The 15,948-nt window shown below is 40.8% G+C and overlaps 1 protein-coding gene across 3 annotated transcripts in view; it reads right to left on the bottom strand.

Annotated features, from left to right (window-relative positions):
• Nucleotides 1-9,362, bottom strand: part of LOC115362332 (copine-9-like) — a 72,341-nt gene extending 62,979 nt beyond the window's left edge. For all 3 annotated transcript variants that reach the window (XM_030056218.1, XM_030056220.1, XM_030056219.1), the window contains exons 1-2: nucleotides 9,062-9,362; nucleotides 7,418-7,458 (exon numbers count right to left, since the gene is read on the bottom strand). In XM_030056218.1, the coding sequence (XP_029912078.1) occupies nucleotides 7,418-7,458; nucleotides 9,062-9,141 (121 nt within the window). In that variant the 5' untranslated portion in view covers nucleotides 9,142-9,362. The remainder of the gene's footprint in view (nucleotides 1-7,417; nucleotides 7,459-9,061) is intronic.
• Between the last annotated feature and the right edge of the window lie 6,586 nt (nucleotides 9,363-15,948).

The following is a 15,948-nucleotide window of genomic DNA, read 5'->3' as shown; positions in this document are numbered from 1 at the left end:
CACATGTCAAAAGGTTTTAATTTTTTATGGCATTTTTACTTTAACTGACAGTCACAGTAGAGAGAAAGAGGGGGTGACATGCAGCAAAGGGCCTGGGCTCAGATTCAAACCTGAGGCACTGCAGTAAGGACTCAGCTTTAACAAGTGGTACACCATCTTACCAGGTGAGCTACCAGGGAACCAGACAGTCCAAAGTTTTTGACACCAAATCAAAGCACGTTGGGGGGAGTTGACCATGTTTGTCAATTCTAGAGTGATCCAAAAAATTTAACCATTTTCAAAAATGGTGAAAGCAGGAATGTGCACCAAATGTGTATGACAAACCTCAAAATTGCTGCAACAACCCATGACACATAACTGAGCATGGGAATGGCCGTCATATACTTCCATCATAATAAAATGCTTGACACACAGAGCTGAGCTGCATCTCAAATTGGTCTTCAAAAAACAAAAATAAGATTCTTGCAGATGCACAAGCTAACTGTAAGTTGCTAGAGACTCTGGATGGTAAATTCGAGAGTGAGGCATATAGAGTAGAGCATCATCCATCCCAACACCCTTCTTATATCTTCCTATATGCACACTGGAGTGGAGTGTGTGAGCATGTGTGTGTGTGTGTGTGTGTGTGTGTGTGTCTGTGTGTGTGTGCATCTTTGTCCAGTCCTGTGTTTCCTTGTGTAACCTGTCTGCTTCTGACTCTCTTGTGGTCCCTGTATGCGTTTCCTTCATCAGTAACTTTGATCCCTAGAAACCTCACAGGACCCTATATGCAGTCAAATCATCATTGGCCTCAGGCTCTCTCTCTCTCTCTCTCTCTCTCTCTCTCTCTCTCTCTCTCTCTCTCTCTCTCTCTTGCTCTCTCTCTCTCTCTCTCCCTCCCTCCCTCTCTCTCTCTCTCTCCCTCTCTCTTTCTTTCCCCACCTCTGACCCTTTACAGATATAGTTGCCCAACAGCAAGAGGAAATGTTTGTACAATACAGGTTTTGTTCTCTTTTTTAATCAGTGTAATCCACTAGAAAATGTCCAGTAATTGGTTGAGAGGAATCAGACATTTGTGCTAAATATGGTAATTTTATTCTGTTGCAAAGCATTCATAAAAAGAATTGTCTGCAATTGTAGTGCAGGACAAATGAATAAAGGAGGACAATGGCTATCATTGAGCCTTTCTCTCTCATTTCTCCCCACTGTTGGGTATCTGCAACAGTCTCTTGCACAGTGTCTCTCTCTGTCTGTCTCTGTGTCTGCTTCTCTGTGATGGTGATGCTGACATCCAACATGAATCACTCTGGCATTTGGCTCTGTTTATTTAGACACTTCTCTCTTTTCTCCACAACAACCAGACTAATCCTTGTCCTGCCATGGAAACACATGGGTCAGCTGGTTTACTGCCTCTACTACTCTCAAGGGATTCCACTATAGGTTTCTATACAAAATTATTCAAAATTATTCAAAATTGTCCTTAGAATGGAGAGAAAGGTTGCCAGGTGTCTATTTGGAAGCCACATTTAACATGAAAATAATCACATCAGGAAAGCATTCAGGACAAATGTTCCAAGTTTGCATCTGGGGTCATGGTCTAATAATTTATCACTTTGATCTAAAAGTAATACTTTATAAGTCACCAGTTACTGCTCCACTTGTCCTCAAAAGAGTTATTGATATGTAGGTAGGCTTCAGTCTGAGTTAAAAGTTATATTAGATGTAGAATCACTGGTTTATTGAATCAATGCCTCTGGATTCTACCAATTTCTCATACAGTGTTATTATGCATAACGTACTACAATTTGGTAAAATCATTAGTGAGTAAGAAGTAACCAGATGTTAGCTCTCAGAGTTGTTGACAACGGAGACAAATATGTAAAAGTGACACAGCTAACATCATAGCAGCCAAACACAAAATAGATCAGCAAACAGTGATTAAAGCGTCCAAGCACTAAGGATGTTTGACTACGATATAGTGCCCCCACTGGGCTGACTTGCACATCCACAGTCAACAAAAGCTGCCATACCAACTTTGGTGTCAATAAGCAACACATTCTCATTCCCACGTCATCAAACACCACAGCTTGGTCACACCCCTTTCGCATCTAATACCGACACCAACGGCACCCTTCAGCTTCAGGATGAGGTGCATTGGCATTTCTCGTTTTATCACATATCAGTGTCACATGGTTAGGTTTGGCCATAAAAAAAAACACTTGGTTATGGTTAGGGAAAGGTTAGATTTAGGCAATAAAAACAGAAACCGAACACAGTCACAGTCACACATTAAAGATCTTGCTGGAAGCAGGAACTGATCTCGGGTCTGGTGTCTGAAGGTCCACACTGACCACCTCTTTTCATGGACTCTCTATTTATGTGCAATTCTAAAGCATGACAGTCATGTCTGCTGGCTAGTGGTGTCCTGGTTTTGCAGATTTCAAATTTCTAAGATAACTCTCTATTGTCATAAACAAATTATGCTTGATGTGAAGTGACATCAAAATCAGACAACCAGAATATCACCTTTATACCTGGGGTCTATAGTCAAGATCGCTGATAACATAAACTGCATGTACTTGTTCTGCCTTCCAGTATTCTATTATCTATTATTCTTGTTTATCTCATTTTTTTTTTTTTTGCCAATTACACTATGTGATATATAAAAGCTACTGTAATTCAGAATCAAATCCCTTGTATGCCTAAGCACCATTAAAGCTGATTCTGATTCTCGACAAAAGACAAAAAAAGCAATTAAAAAAGCAATAGCCATAGTTCGGTGTCACTATATGAAATGGAGCTCAGAGTAGAGCCGCTGCTCCAGCACATTGAAAAGGGCCAGTTGAGGTGGTTTGGGCATCTAGTTAGGATGCCTCCTGGGTGCCTCTCTATGGAGGTGTTCCAGGCATGACCAACTGGGAGGAGACCCCAGGGCAGATCCAGGACATGCTGGGGGGATTATGTATCCCGGCTGGCCTGGGGATGCCTCGGGATTCCTAAGAAAAAGCTGGGGGACGTGGCTGGAGATAGGACTATCTGTGCTGAGCCTGCTACCACTGTGCCCCGGGCCCAGATCAGCAGCAGAAAATGAAAATGAAGTGAAACATATCAAACGGCCTGAGAAATGTGTGGTTTTTCTATTTTCCAGTTTGATGATCCACTCGAGTTCATTTGGTGTAAAGTATTTGGTGGATGTTCTACTCGGGATTATATACTGATGAAATTTCATGTTGATTTGCAGCTTTCATTCCCAATTTCTTAATGTTTCAAAGGCATTTTCTGGTATAGTGCCCCTCTATGACCAGTTGCCACGAAAGTTTCATCATCAAGTTTGAGGTGAATCAGACCGTATGAAGTGATGCTAGTGATGCTATATCTCGAGCATTACATCCTTTGAAACTGTTAGACAGAAGAATTTTGCTGTTTTTAACTTGCAGTGTTTGGAAATTCCTGAATTATGAAGTTTGCACAAGTAAGTTTTTGATAAAAAGAGCAAAGCATGAGCTTCTGCATCACATGAGACCATTCCTGACTCTACAGGTCATGCAGGGGCAAAGATGTAAGCCAATGAAAAACTGAAAGTTGGACCAGATGGTGGCACTGGAGGCATGGGTCAGTGGACACACAATTAGTTCTGTGTGTTTGGAATATGCCTCAGTCTGCAAAATAATAAAAAAAAAAATATATATATATATATAATAATAATGCACAGAGAGAGGGTGAACCCTGAAAAAGCAGCGGCGGCAGCAATAGCAGCAGAAGAAGACGAAGAAGAAGAAGAAACACAAAAACATTAGGGTGGTAGCATCTTCAGTGCTTGGTCCTTAAACAGAGCTGTAGTTCTCCAATAATCAAACAATACACTGCGTGGATGGGAAAATACAAGGGTGAGAAGCTTAAGTGCACGCTGCTATTATATTTTTTCTTCTTAGTCCCAACTATCCCAGTGCATATAGACTGCGATTAAGTTTGTACCATCAATATCTTGCATGACGGCGTGAGTTAAAATCCTCCTCAGAGTGAGTCATCCAGTCCCCTGCATGTCTGCGTGATATCTGGCTGAGCCACCGACTGAGGGCTACTCATTAGTCCTCAATGAGCCCGAACATTGAATTACCACCAACAAAGAGAGTTTCAACCTTCAACTCTATTACACAAACAGACTCTTTTAACTCGACTGTATAAATTTGCCCCACCCCCAACCAGTCTTCAACATACAGTGGGGAAAACAGCAGTTAAGTTCCCCTTTGCAATGATTATGTTTACTGTACATACAAACAGCAATCTAACTCTTGCCATAGCGCTGATGATGAGAGTAATATGATTAAGCCATTTACAAGTGGAAAAAGAATGTTCCAGTGATTGAATGGGTCAATCTCCTCTCCTCTGTGCTGCCAGCAGCGTTGATTATCCCCTTCCTGTCATAAACTGCTGTCTTGCTGCCACGGCATTTCAGTCGCTCCCATGTAACTTTCCTGCAAGATATCCAATGCAGAGTACTGACTTCCATAAATAAATTCAAACCCCAATGTGGCTCCAAGATTAGAAAAAGCATTTATTCCATATTGCGCAACAGTGTCATCACGCTTCTATTGAGTGAAATATTCAAACTCAAATATTCATATTCAAGATGCAGCATGACATCAAATAGAAAATATACAGATGTCTTGTGAATTATTTTACACATATTTCCCTGTGATTCATCGGGACATATTTGGTATCATTGGAGACCTTGAGATCTCCACCAGAATTTAGACTAAAGTTCTGTGTACTTGAACAAAGCTCGGCTGCACAGCAGAAATAAGCCCACGTGTGGCAGCATCGGAGTTGAAGAGGTTAAACAGCAGGCAGCAGCTGCAAACATAAACATGTCTGCCAACTGAAGGAATGCTGGCCAACTCCTGAAAACCCCCATGGACAGGTTTATTCAGATTATATGGAAACCTCTAATGATGTGCACAATACACACAGCTCAGCACATGTCTGAATCACAGCACTCGGCACTGAAACTCTGTGATTGTGACCTTGGTTTTACATCACCCGTGTCCCCATTAAATTCTGAGCATTCATTTGTATAGAGGCATCATCACTCATTATGCTTAGAAGCAAAGAAAATGATGTACTAAATTTGGTTGCCTGGTTTTCTGGCGATGCATGTGAATATCGTAACTGGGTTGGAATAACCTGTTAAGCTCATCCTCTGATAATATGAGAAACCTGGTTAAGACGTCTGGTTGGTTATTCTCATCTTACTGTGTTCAGTTTTGCTTTTGCCAAACATTCACATAGTGTTGTTGATGTATTTTGGCATTGCAAAAATCAGCTTTGCAATTTCTGGGACTGTCTCAGGTGTCTGTGCCAATGCTTCAGCATATAGAATGTTAAAAAAAAAAAAAAAAAAAAAAATTGCAGGCAAAAAGCACAGTGGTTCAATTACTGGCCAGGGATGTGCTGCAAAGGGCCCAGAGTCCCAAGACCACCAGGGGGCCCCAGTCACCAGAGGCATTGTCTGTTTATTTTGTGGCTACGGCTAAATCTTAAAGGAGACATACTGATCTCAAACAAATTAACACAAAAGACAATCGAGTCTCATGATTTATTGAATTTCCACAACACTTTGTTTGTTTCATCATTTCTTAAAATCTGGAGCATTCTATCAGCATGTGAGCTAAATCTAGGTGTACCACTGAATGAAGAATAAAGGCAAAAATATTAAAGAATTGTCTCATCACAGACATGGATATCTAAATTTCTTGGATTAAGTTAGGTTAATACCTGCTCCACAGGTGTTCTTCATTCAGTCAAGCATCATTTTACTTATAATGAAGTGGCAATACTTGAATTTATATGTATAGAAAATGTAGTCAGGTAGGAGCTGTTTTAGGACTTTAGCCAAGAACAGTTAATAAAGTTCAAGTTAAGTTTCAGTTGTTCATTTTCCATGCATAGTAGGAAGAGGGAATAGAGAGCCAGTCTCCTCATTTTCATTTTCATTTAGGGGATGTTTTCTGAGTTATTGACAAATGCACAAAGCCTATTTAATTTCATTTCATTCAGTGTGAGTGTAGAAGAAGGGGGTGCATTTTAAGTTTGTTCCCCAGGGCCCCATGGTCTGATGATCCGGCCCTGAACTGGAATAATGCTAAAAATGAGAGAGTGAGAAATTGCAACACCTCTAATGCTGGATGGATAATTAATTCTAATGATATTTAGCAGACTGGCAAAATAGAAAACCAAACAAACAAACAAACAAAAACAAACAAGTATTTGTGCTGAGAGTGGACTTCAGTAATGTCAAACTTAAAAAAATTTGTTTTTAGAAGCTATAAGCCTGCAAACCATGAAAATAGTACCAAGTCTGGATTACTAAACAGTCTTTATTCATACTTTGGATAATGTCTATTGTCGCCTATTGTCCCATACTGTGTGCTAAGTGTTAGGACAGCCTCTGCATCAGACAGAGGTATCTACCGGGGACATAGAGATGATTTCGGTGTCAGTCCTCTTGTCACATACTGCTGCAAGATTGATAACACTAACTCCAAAAGTCAGTGTAGTGCTTTGACCTGAATAGACCTTAGAGCTGGAGAGAGCTGGAGCATGACTCAAAGCCAGGACACTCTATGCATGGACACTTAGCTAGTGTCTCTGCCTTGCACGTGCCCCTCTGCCAGTGTCCATTCAGACTTAAGATGCCATAAAGCATGTGAGACAGTGGAGAGAAGACCGTGTTGGGGCTCAGCAGTCACAGTGTGGCAACAGCATCCTCCTCCTTGCCTCCTCATCATCTTCATTCCGTCCCCTGCCCTCTCTCTACTGCCCCCATCCTGTACCTTTAGCCAAACTGCCTACTTGCCCTTTCTTCAACCTTGACTTTTCAGTCCCTCCTTAGCTCTTTCCTTATTCTTTATTCTCCCCCACCACCACTCACCCTTGTATTTTATCAACACACTGTTGTCACCCATTGATAGCTCTGACCTTCTTGGCTGTTTACCAATGCAAAAGCCAGAGGGGAAAAGAACACCTTTCTTTAAGTCTCCCTGCTTCTGTGCTGCAAAGAGGAACTGCTAGCACTGCTGTCCAGAAAATCATACTCACACAAAAGGAACAAATTTTCACTATGTAATTTTGGGGAAAAAAATGATTCCTGACAGCAGATATTGCTTGAGGTGTTGGGGTGCAAAATCAGCAAGATTGCCAGACTTATCATTTATTAAACTATGTCAATTTTGTTTGTCTTTTTTTCCCCCAAAAAAAGCCAATGTGTTTCTTTTTATGCTTCTTGGAAAATGTTTGAATTGTTGCACATAAAATTTTTGCTCTGTAAAGTGTCCCTAGCAGTGGCAAAATAAGGAGCATGATAGGACATGTTATTATCACTATCAGCATTTTAGTGCTTATAGATTTGGTGCATAGGCAACAAGCAGCTCATACATACCAGGATCAGACTTGGAGAATGTGTCCACATCCAGTAGACTCCTGCAAAACAGATGACAACAGAGGTGAAAAAAAAAAAAAAAACTTGCCTCTTCAGTTTCGAGACAAAGTTTTTAAGTCACAAACATTTCTTGAATTACATTTGCATCTGTTTTTGTGTTTCCATTCTTTTAAGGATTTCTAAAACACTGAGTTGAGCCTTTGTCTGGGGATTAAAACGGGTCCCCAAATTATTCTGAAGACATCACAGTGTTGAACCATGACGTAACCCTTTTCTCTTGAGTTCATTCAATGCAATCCGCAGCTGGCACAGTAGACTTGTAAGTTGGGAGTCAGTCAGCTAGTCAGTTGGTTAATCAAACTGTGAGTCAACTAAGGCAGCTTGGCAGCCAGCCGGGAAACAGCAAACAGAAAAAAGAATGAGCATGAAGAATAGAATAGAATAGAATAGAATAGATCAATCACTGTCCAGTTTGCATGAGCAATTTGACATTGATGTTGCTGCTTAATTCCTTGCTATAATATCTATATTATTAACAAGGCAGTTGAAGCTATGAGGATTAGTGCAACTGTGATTCACTGACTGTGTTTCCACAGGTTGAGTCAAACACTTGTCATGCGTATTAACCTGCCATGACAGGTAAATAGTCATGCTGATGGTTAATAGTCATGTTAATACTCAGCGCTTATGACCTGTCATCAGCAGTCTAGTCAGGTGTATTTAACCTGTTCTGTCAGGCTGTCACAGACACACACTGTTCAGCCACACTGGAAATTGATGAATCCTCTAAAAACAGATCCAGTGACAAGGAATACACACATGATGGGCATGAGCTGCGAAATCACGAGAGCGAGGAAGTCTGTAGGGTTTTTAATCAGCTGATGGGATTCACCGTACATCTGACTGGGAGAGTCAAGGGCATTGGGAATGAGGAGGTCATGGATGGGACTTGGGGGTCTGCCTGAGTGTGTGCGTGTGTGTGTGTGAGACAGAGAGAGAAAGAGAGAGACAGAGAGAAGGCACACACCACAAGCACACACAGACACGCACCCACCTGATGATAATCATGAGAGAATCACACAAGCTCCTCTCTGACACACCTGTCTAGATGAAAACGGATGGAAAAAGGGCAATTTGCAGTGATGAAAGCCTCAACTCTTTTCTTTTTCCTCTTCTTCATCTTTTCTGGTGCTTTTCTCTCCCACTGTTTACGTATTGATTCCCAATGAACACACTTATTTTTTAATTTGTAGGTAGCAAAATTGCGTGTGCGTTTGGCCCTGATCAGTGAAAGAGTAAACCATATGACCATCAGCACCACATAATGACCAAAATCAATTCTGTTCTCAGTAAAGCATCAATTTATGCCTTTCCCTTTCTTCACAAAAAAAATAAACAAATAAATAAATAAATAAATAAATAAAAGATCCTATCCTCATGTAACTGACATCAATTAGAGTCTACTTGCACTGATGTACCCATGAATTAGCAGTCATAGAGATTTGTCTGTTTTAAAAGGTGTTCCAGTCTTATTCATCAAATGAAGAGCAGGGTAAACTGAGTTCAAGTGTTTTAATCCCCGGTCTGCTGGGTTTAATACATTTCATATCATGGATCGATATCACGCTGAGGCTTTGACCTTACCGGCACGACACGGTAACTTCTATTTTAGTTGCAGGGACTCTGGTGTTGAGAGGATCAAATTCCCCGATTGATGCCATCATCTCGACTCACGACGCTAATGAGCATCCACACACACAAACACACACAAAAAAAAGCAATCAGTGAAATCCCCAAAAATGTGGTCATACACAACTGGACGGTGGCTGCAGTAATAAATCCATTGTCGGTCTTCTGTGCTTTCGCCCCAAAAAGGGACTGGGAGAGAGAGAGACGGCAAAGTTGTGAGGCAAATTTAAAGTTCATTCATCCTTCATGTGTTCACGGTGCGCTCCCGGTGTCTGTCCGGCGCCGAGAGGAGGAGGAGGAGAGCGCAGCCAACCGGAGGAGCGCAGCAGCAGCAGCGGCAACGACACGGTGCTCTCTCTCTCTCTCTCTCTCTCTCTCTCTCTCTCTCTCTCTCTCTCTCTCTCTCTCACCCTGCGTTTCTTCCCACCCACCGCCCAACGACAAATGCTTTTTCAAAAACTTTTTCAGTTTTGTTTTTCTATCTATCTATCTATCTATCTATCTATCTATCTATCTATCTATTGGATTGGATGTTTACTCATCCATTCATTTATTTGATTGATTACTTAATTACTTTTTCATTAACCTATTCCTCATTTAGTTTATTTTATTTACCTGGCTGGCAAGCATCATGTCATAATAATACATAATATGGTGTATGCATGTACACTCGTTTATGTTCTTATGTTTGCTCTGTATTGATTTGCATATTTGCTTACTTACTTGCTTTTTTGCCTGCTTACTGATTTATTTCTTTAATTGCTGTCAAGCTGACTTAGACACATATATGTGCAAAATTTATGAAAGGACTTTCTGAAGTTCCAATTCAGCAGGAACAAGGAGTGTTGGTAATTAATTTAAAGTTAAAACTGTAACAACTGTTTAGGACCCTGCACAAACCATTTATCTCCCTCTGTTGTCTTCTCATGGCATCATCTCTCGTGCTTTCCCATATCCCCTATTTATTTATTGAAAAAAAAAAAAAAAAAAAAAAAAAAAAAGGTTTGCAAGATGCATTTCCATTGTCAAATTGAAATGGTGAACTTTGAGCATTTTGGCCAGGTGAGAAGACATAACTTCAGGGAGATTCTTGCAGGAATTCATAGCAGTGGATATGAAATTGTTCATAAATAAATCATTACTAATCTTGTCTCCTGTTTTGACAACAGCTTGCTCACCCTCATCATCTCCTATCCATAATGCATGTGCATCCTTGGAGATAAGAGGGGAAGTAATGCTAGACTCCAGGGAGTTGGTAAGGTTAGCTGTTTTGTGCTGAGAACAACAATCTTTGACTTATTGTGCACTTTCAAAGCAGTATAGGCTCTTTCTGCTCTAGAAACTCAAACACTTCAACTTGTAACAGGAAACACCTTCCTGTCTGAATTTATGATTGTGTGCCAAAGCATAATTCCTATCTCTGTACCTTTCACCCACCTCTGCATCCCCAATAGGGCCAGAATTCCTCCTAAATAGCACACATGATAGTTACAGGAGATCCTGTATAATGGAATATTAATCGCACCAACTGATAAAACAATGGGTTCTTGCACCAATGGTCAACTAGTAAAACATAATAAAAAACTGTCAGTCTATAGTGAGATATCTGGGCTCTTGAATCTGCAAAGAGTGCTAATAATTTGCATCTCTTTAGAAAGCACCATGAGACACAATTCTTGGAAATTTTTTGAGTCCTTTAATTTTTCAGATGCATTTTTTGTGATATATATTTTTTGAAAGAGAAGCTCAGACGTTCCTAAAAATCAGGCCAAATGAAAACAGAATGTCGAAACACAAACAAGGTTATACAAGCCAAGAGAGAAGAGAACAGCGGTGACAACAATAAGGACCCCTGGTTAGGGTGAAGGATGATGGGATGAGGGGGTGGAAGTTATATGGGTGCACAGGACATGGTGACAGTTGGAAACCGGGTGGGATTAGGTGGAATACATTATCAGTGGGTGTGGTAGGGGCTGGTGTCAGGCACAGCCAATCAAATGACAGCCAGTGTCTGACACTTATAGAGGACATCCCCCCACTCTGTGGGTCATGATGCATATTCGTGTCTGTGATCATTCACACCACAGTCACGTGCACATGCAGTTACAATGAAAAGTAAAGTATGTAATTGAGGGACTTACTCTAAGTTGGGCCAGACCACAGAGAGGACTGGCATACATTTTAATAAGATGTGATCATATATGCATTGCTTGGTGAAATAACTCCACCTTGCACCATGCACCATGCACCTCCTGCTTCAGCCATTATCACATCACTGAATGGATGTTATCAGTCATACTCACCCCCACAGAGTGTGGATGAGTAGGTCCCCACTGCACCCTCTAGTAGCTACTTGGTTAAGGTTAGAGAAAGGTCATGGTTAAGGTTAGGAAAGGGTTCATCGTCATTGTTAAGCACTGGTGGACTGGTGGAAGTTTCTGAATGGATGAGCCTCCAGTGGAGAAAATGTGATGTGCTGCTAGAAGACAAGTGCCCTTACAATGGGTGTATACCCTATGTATTTTCTCAGCATTTTACTTTTAATCTGCATCACCTAATAACAATATTAATCTTAATCACGGATGAAGACTATTTAGTCATACATGATGCATCATAGCTGTTTGCACTGGTGGGACTGCCTGTCATGCAGCAGGTGCCTTTTTTTTTTTAGTTTTTGGGCCGTGCCCTTCCAACAGCCTGAGTCTGCTACTGTTGTTAAGGTTAGCAAAAGGTCATGATTAAGGTCAGGATAGGGTTTGTCATCATGTCTGAGGTTAGGAGACTTAACGTGACAAACAAACACAGCTTTTGCTTGAGTCAGGACTTGATCTGGAGCGAAAGTCAGTGAGGGCCATCTACCACCCCAACCACCTCCTTACACAACACTGTCATGGTGTGCTTGGCTCCAGGGTTCCATTTGACTGGTTAAGACAGACTGATAATGGGAATGGATGATAGCAGCTTTCTCACCCACTAAAAGGTGCAAGAGGGACCTACCTACCCATACTCTGTGAGGCTGGTTGCAATGGTGATAATGCTTATTCAATGGTGTGATGCACTTTGATCTGGTTTGACTAGATGGGCAATGCAAACTCAACTCCTGGTGAGTATTGACACCAAACTTGTGCTGCGCTGCTTGATTGTGTCTGACAAACACCCTACTCCCTTTCTCCTCCCAGTTAGGTGCAGCCAAACTCCCAGCAAGTCATCAAAAAACAAAACAAAACAAACAAAAATTAATTGATAAAATAAGAAGGAACAAGAAGGTCGCAGCTGGAAGTTACAGCCCTGTTTGTGCTAAGTCACACCCCCTTTCTGCAGAGCTGTCATAGTAATACATGCCCCTTTTTCCCCAATCAGCCTGGAGGGTTGGTCAGTGACACCTTGAACCATGAGCAACTGTCCCACCAGGTTTCATGCTATTATGAATCCCACCAGAGCTGTGGGCAATATTTACCCACTTGGTTAAGTTTAGGGTTGTGGTTGGGTGAGGCGTGGAAAGTTGGTCAGTATCACCAAGTGACCCATGACCAACCTTCCTGCCAGTTTTTGTGATATTACATGGATGTGTTTGGAAACTACGGCCCTGTTTATGTGAAGCGCCGCTAAGCACCACTACCCCTCGAGGCCAGTTGGGCCAAAAAGTGAATCCGTTCTTAGCTGGCTCATGACCAGCCTCCCCACCAAGTTATGTGCAAACTGACAGAAGGACAGAGGAGTGGACGGTTTCACCTCCTTGGCAGAGGTAAAAACACAGCCCTTAATCTCAAGTGATTTAAACAAGCCGAAGGTCTGGTCTCCTTTAATCTCACATTTCGATTTAAGAATGAACAGAAGGCCATTACTGAGGGATCATAGGTCGAAGAATCAGGGCAGGGATTTGCAACTGTTCATTTCGCCGCCTCACCATGTAAAACAATCACTGGCTTGACTTCCTCAGTGCCACATGTCGCCTCTCTTGTCGACCTTTCACACCGAGCCATTATGTGTCTGAAATAGGCCCATCCACAGTGTGGTTCAGTGGTAATGGACAGAGAGTGTGACTGTATCAGTGCTCCCACAGCCTTGTCAGACTCCAATAATGACAAATAGATGTTATTTCTAGCTACATGCCTTGTTGTGAGTGTATGTTTGTGCATGTGTGTGTGTGTACACATGTGTGCATGTGTGCGTACAGCCACTCAATTTTGCAGCTGAAATTGAAATTTCTCATGGGCTGAAGGACAGAGCAGTAAGAGAAATGAGACGAGAGATACAAATGGAGAGAATGGGAGACAGTTGGTGGATCGAAAAAAAAGGGTGATACAGAAAGGAGGAGATGGGAGAAATAGTGAGTGTGAGAGAGAGAGAAATAGACAGAGTGAAAGAAAGCACAGTTATTAACCCATTTCCACTCTTCCCTCTCTGGAAGCTGGATATGAGGATGATAGATTGATAAACTGGACTGAAGAGTCTGTGTACGCTCTCTGTGTGTGTGTGTGTGTGTGTGTGTGTGTGTGTGTGTGTGTGTGTGTGTGTGTGTGTGTGTGTGTGTGTGTGTGTGTGTGTGTGTGTGTGTCTGTGTGTGTGTCTGTGTGTAGACTGACAGTTAATTATCCAAGAAGGAATTATCCTGTTTAGTTTCCATTTCACTGCACAGAGCAAAGTCTGACAAATAGCAAAAGCATTTAAAAAGCGAAAAAGACATTGGACAAATGATTGCCTCACAGAAAACAAATAAGACTTACTTCCTTAATTTTAAACATAATTATAGCGTTTCTTTCTATCTTTGTAATGCATATGCATTATAACAGATGTTTTTCCCTCCACTTTAATGAATGTATAATCTTTATTAGTCATTTCTTCAACCCATCTGCCGTCATACTCGAGATTGCTACTCAAGACAAGCAATAACAGGTGATGAATCATGTTAAAGCTTCAATAATCAAAATTTGCTGAGGCTGATTTAGGTGAGGACTGTTAAGACTCAACCAGCTGTCACAAAACACAAATTAACGACATGATTTGATGGTTGAGTCTACATTTTACACATAATGGGACCTTACTCGCTGACAAGGCAAATGCTGATTCCACTTTTCTTTTTCTTTCACTTGAGTCTAAAAGTTCCCGATGCATAAGGCAAAATTAGAAATTTACGAAGCAATGCAAAATGCAGCAGCAAGACTTCTGACAAATATTCAATGCAGGGAACACATTACCCCAGTCCTGGCTCAACTACACTGGCTCCCAATTCAATTTAAGATTCTATTGATTACTTTTAAATCACGACATGGTCTGGCTCCCCCTTACATTTCAGAACTCTTAATCCTTTATTCTTCACCGAGACCTCGCAGATCACAGACTCAAATGTTGTTAAAAGTTCCACGGTCCAGCCTTTAAACAAAGGGGGACCATGCTTTTACGGTTTTAGCTCCAACGCTGTGGAACAAACTCTCCCCTTCACTTTCAGATCAGCTGAGTCAGTGCCTCAGTTTAAAAAGCTTTTGAAAACCCATACAGACTAGCATTTGTGGATTTTTTATTATTATTATTATTATTATTATTATTATTATATTCAGTTGTTTTAAAATATTTTTTTAATGTGTGTATATGTATATATCTATATATCTACATCTAAATCTACATGTATATCTGGATAGATAGATCGATAGATAAATAGATTTTCTTTTAATATGTTTATGTAGTTTCGTTTATGTTTGACCACTTCTTGTTTGACCACTTCTTGAAATCCCTGTTTTTATTCTGTTTTCTGTATATGATGTTTATCAGGACCACTTGTACAAGGTAATGCAGTTCAATGCAACAGCTCTGCCATAAATTCTACATTTTCAGAAAGTTTATAATGTTCAGTTTTTGCTGACATTGTGGAGAAGGTGTCAGTTTAATTCTATGTTTAATATTGATGTTTTAGTGTGTAGAGGTCTTGTACTGGACTACATTATACTGAGAGGTGTTTCTATTTTTTTTTTTTTTTTTGTCCTTCCAATCTACATACATGAGGGGGACAGAACATTGGAAACACCTCTCAGTAAAACAGCAGCACAAACTGTGAGCTCAGTGCCAAACATAGAAGTGAATGAACACCTCTGTTACTGTGACAAAAAGAAAAGCTGAGCATTATAGGCAGCAGGGAAGGAAACTTTATGACACAACAGTTATATTGGATTGGATTAGATCGTGCAGGTGGACCTGATAAAGTGGCCACTGAGTGAATGTTGCATGGATTCTGAGAAGCAGCTTGTAGCTCTGGTTTAAAAGGTGCTATAGAAATAAAGTTTATTGTTGAAAGTATAACTGGCCTCGCTTTGCAGTATACCTTGGATATATTTAAGATATTAACCACCAAACGCATTTCTCAATTTGATTATTTACAGCCACTAGTGTATAAATTCACTCTGTTTTTTTACATTCTTTATTTTCACCAGACCTTAATGGTTCCCTGCTTTCATACAGTATGCCAGTGTTGGCTGGTAAATGTGGCTCTTGCTATTAAGATGCTATTATCAACCATTTGCTAAATGAACACAAAGTAGTAAGGTATACTGGGACTTTTTCTCAAGTATGTTCATTTTACGTATCTTTCTTTTCTTTTTTTTCCCCTGCACAAACCTCCGGTAAACATCAGCATGTCTCTGAGGATATATTTCTGCCATGTTCACAATTCTCTCTGATTATAATGTGATAAGCCAGTCTGAGAGTGCCAAATTAGATACTTCAGGGTCCATGCGCACGGCTACCCGCTAACACACATTTCACAAGCGCACACACATACACACACACTCACAAGCTGATTAAAACAGAGCATGCAATCAGATATGAAGTCTATAATGGGTGAGGCTCAG

This window comes from Myripristis murdjan, chromosome 7 (assembly GCF_902150065.1).
Source record: "Myripristis murdjan chromosome 7, fMyrMur1.1, whole genome shotgun sequence".
In the NCBI taxonomy this organism is placed as follows: domain Eukaryota; kingdom Metazoa; phylum Chordata; class Actinopteri; order Holocentriformes; family Holocentridae; genus Myripristis; species Myripristis murdjan.
The sequence above is the reverse complement of the archived record's forward strand: the minus strand, read 5'-3'. Positions and strand labels throughout refer to the sequence as shown.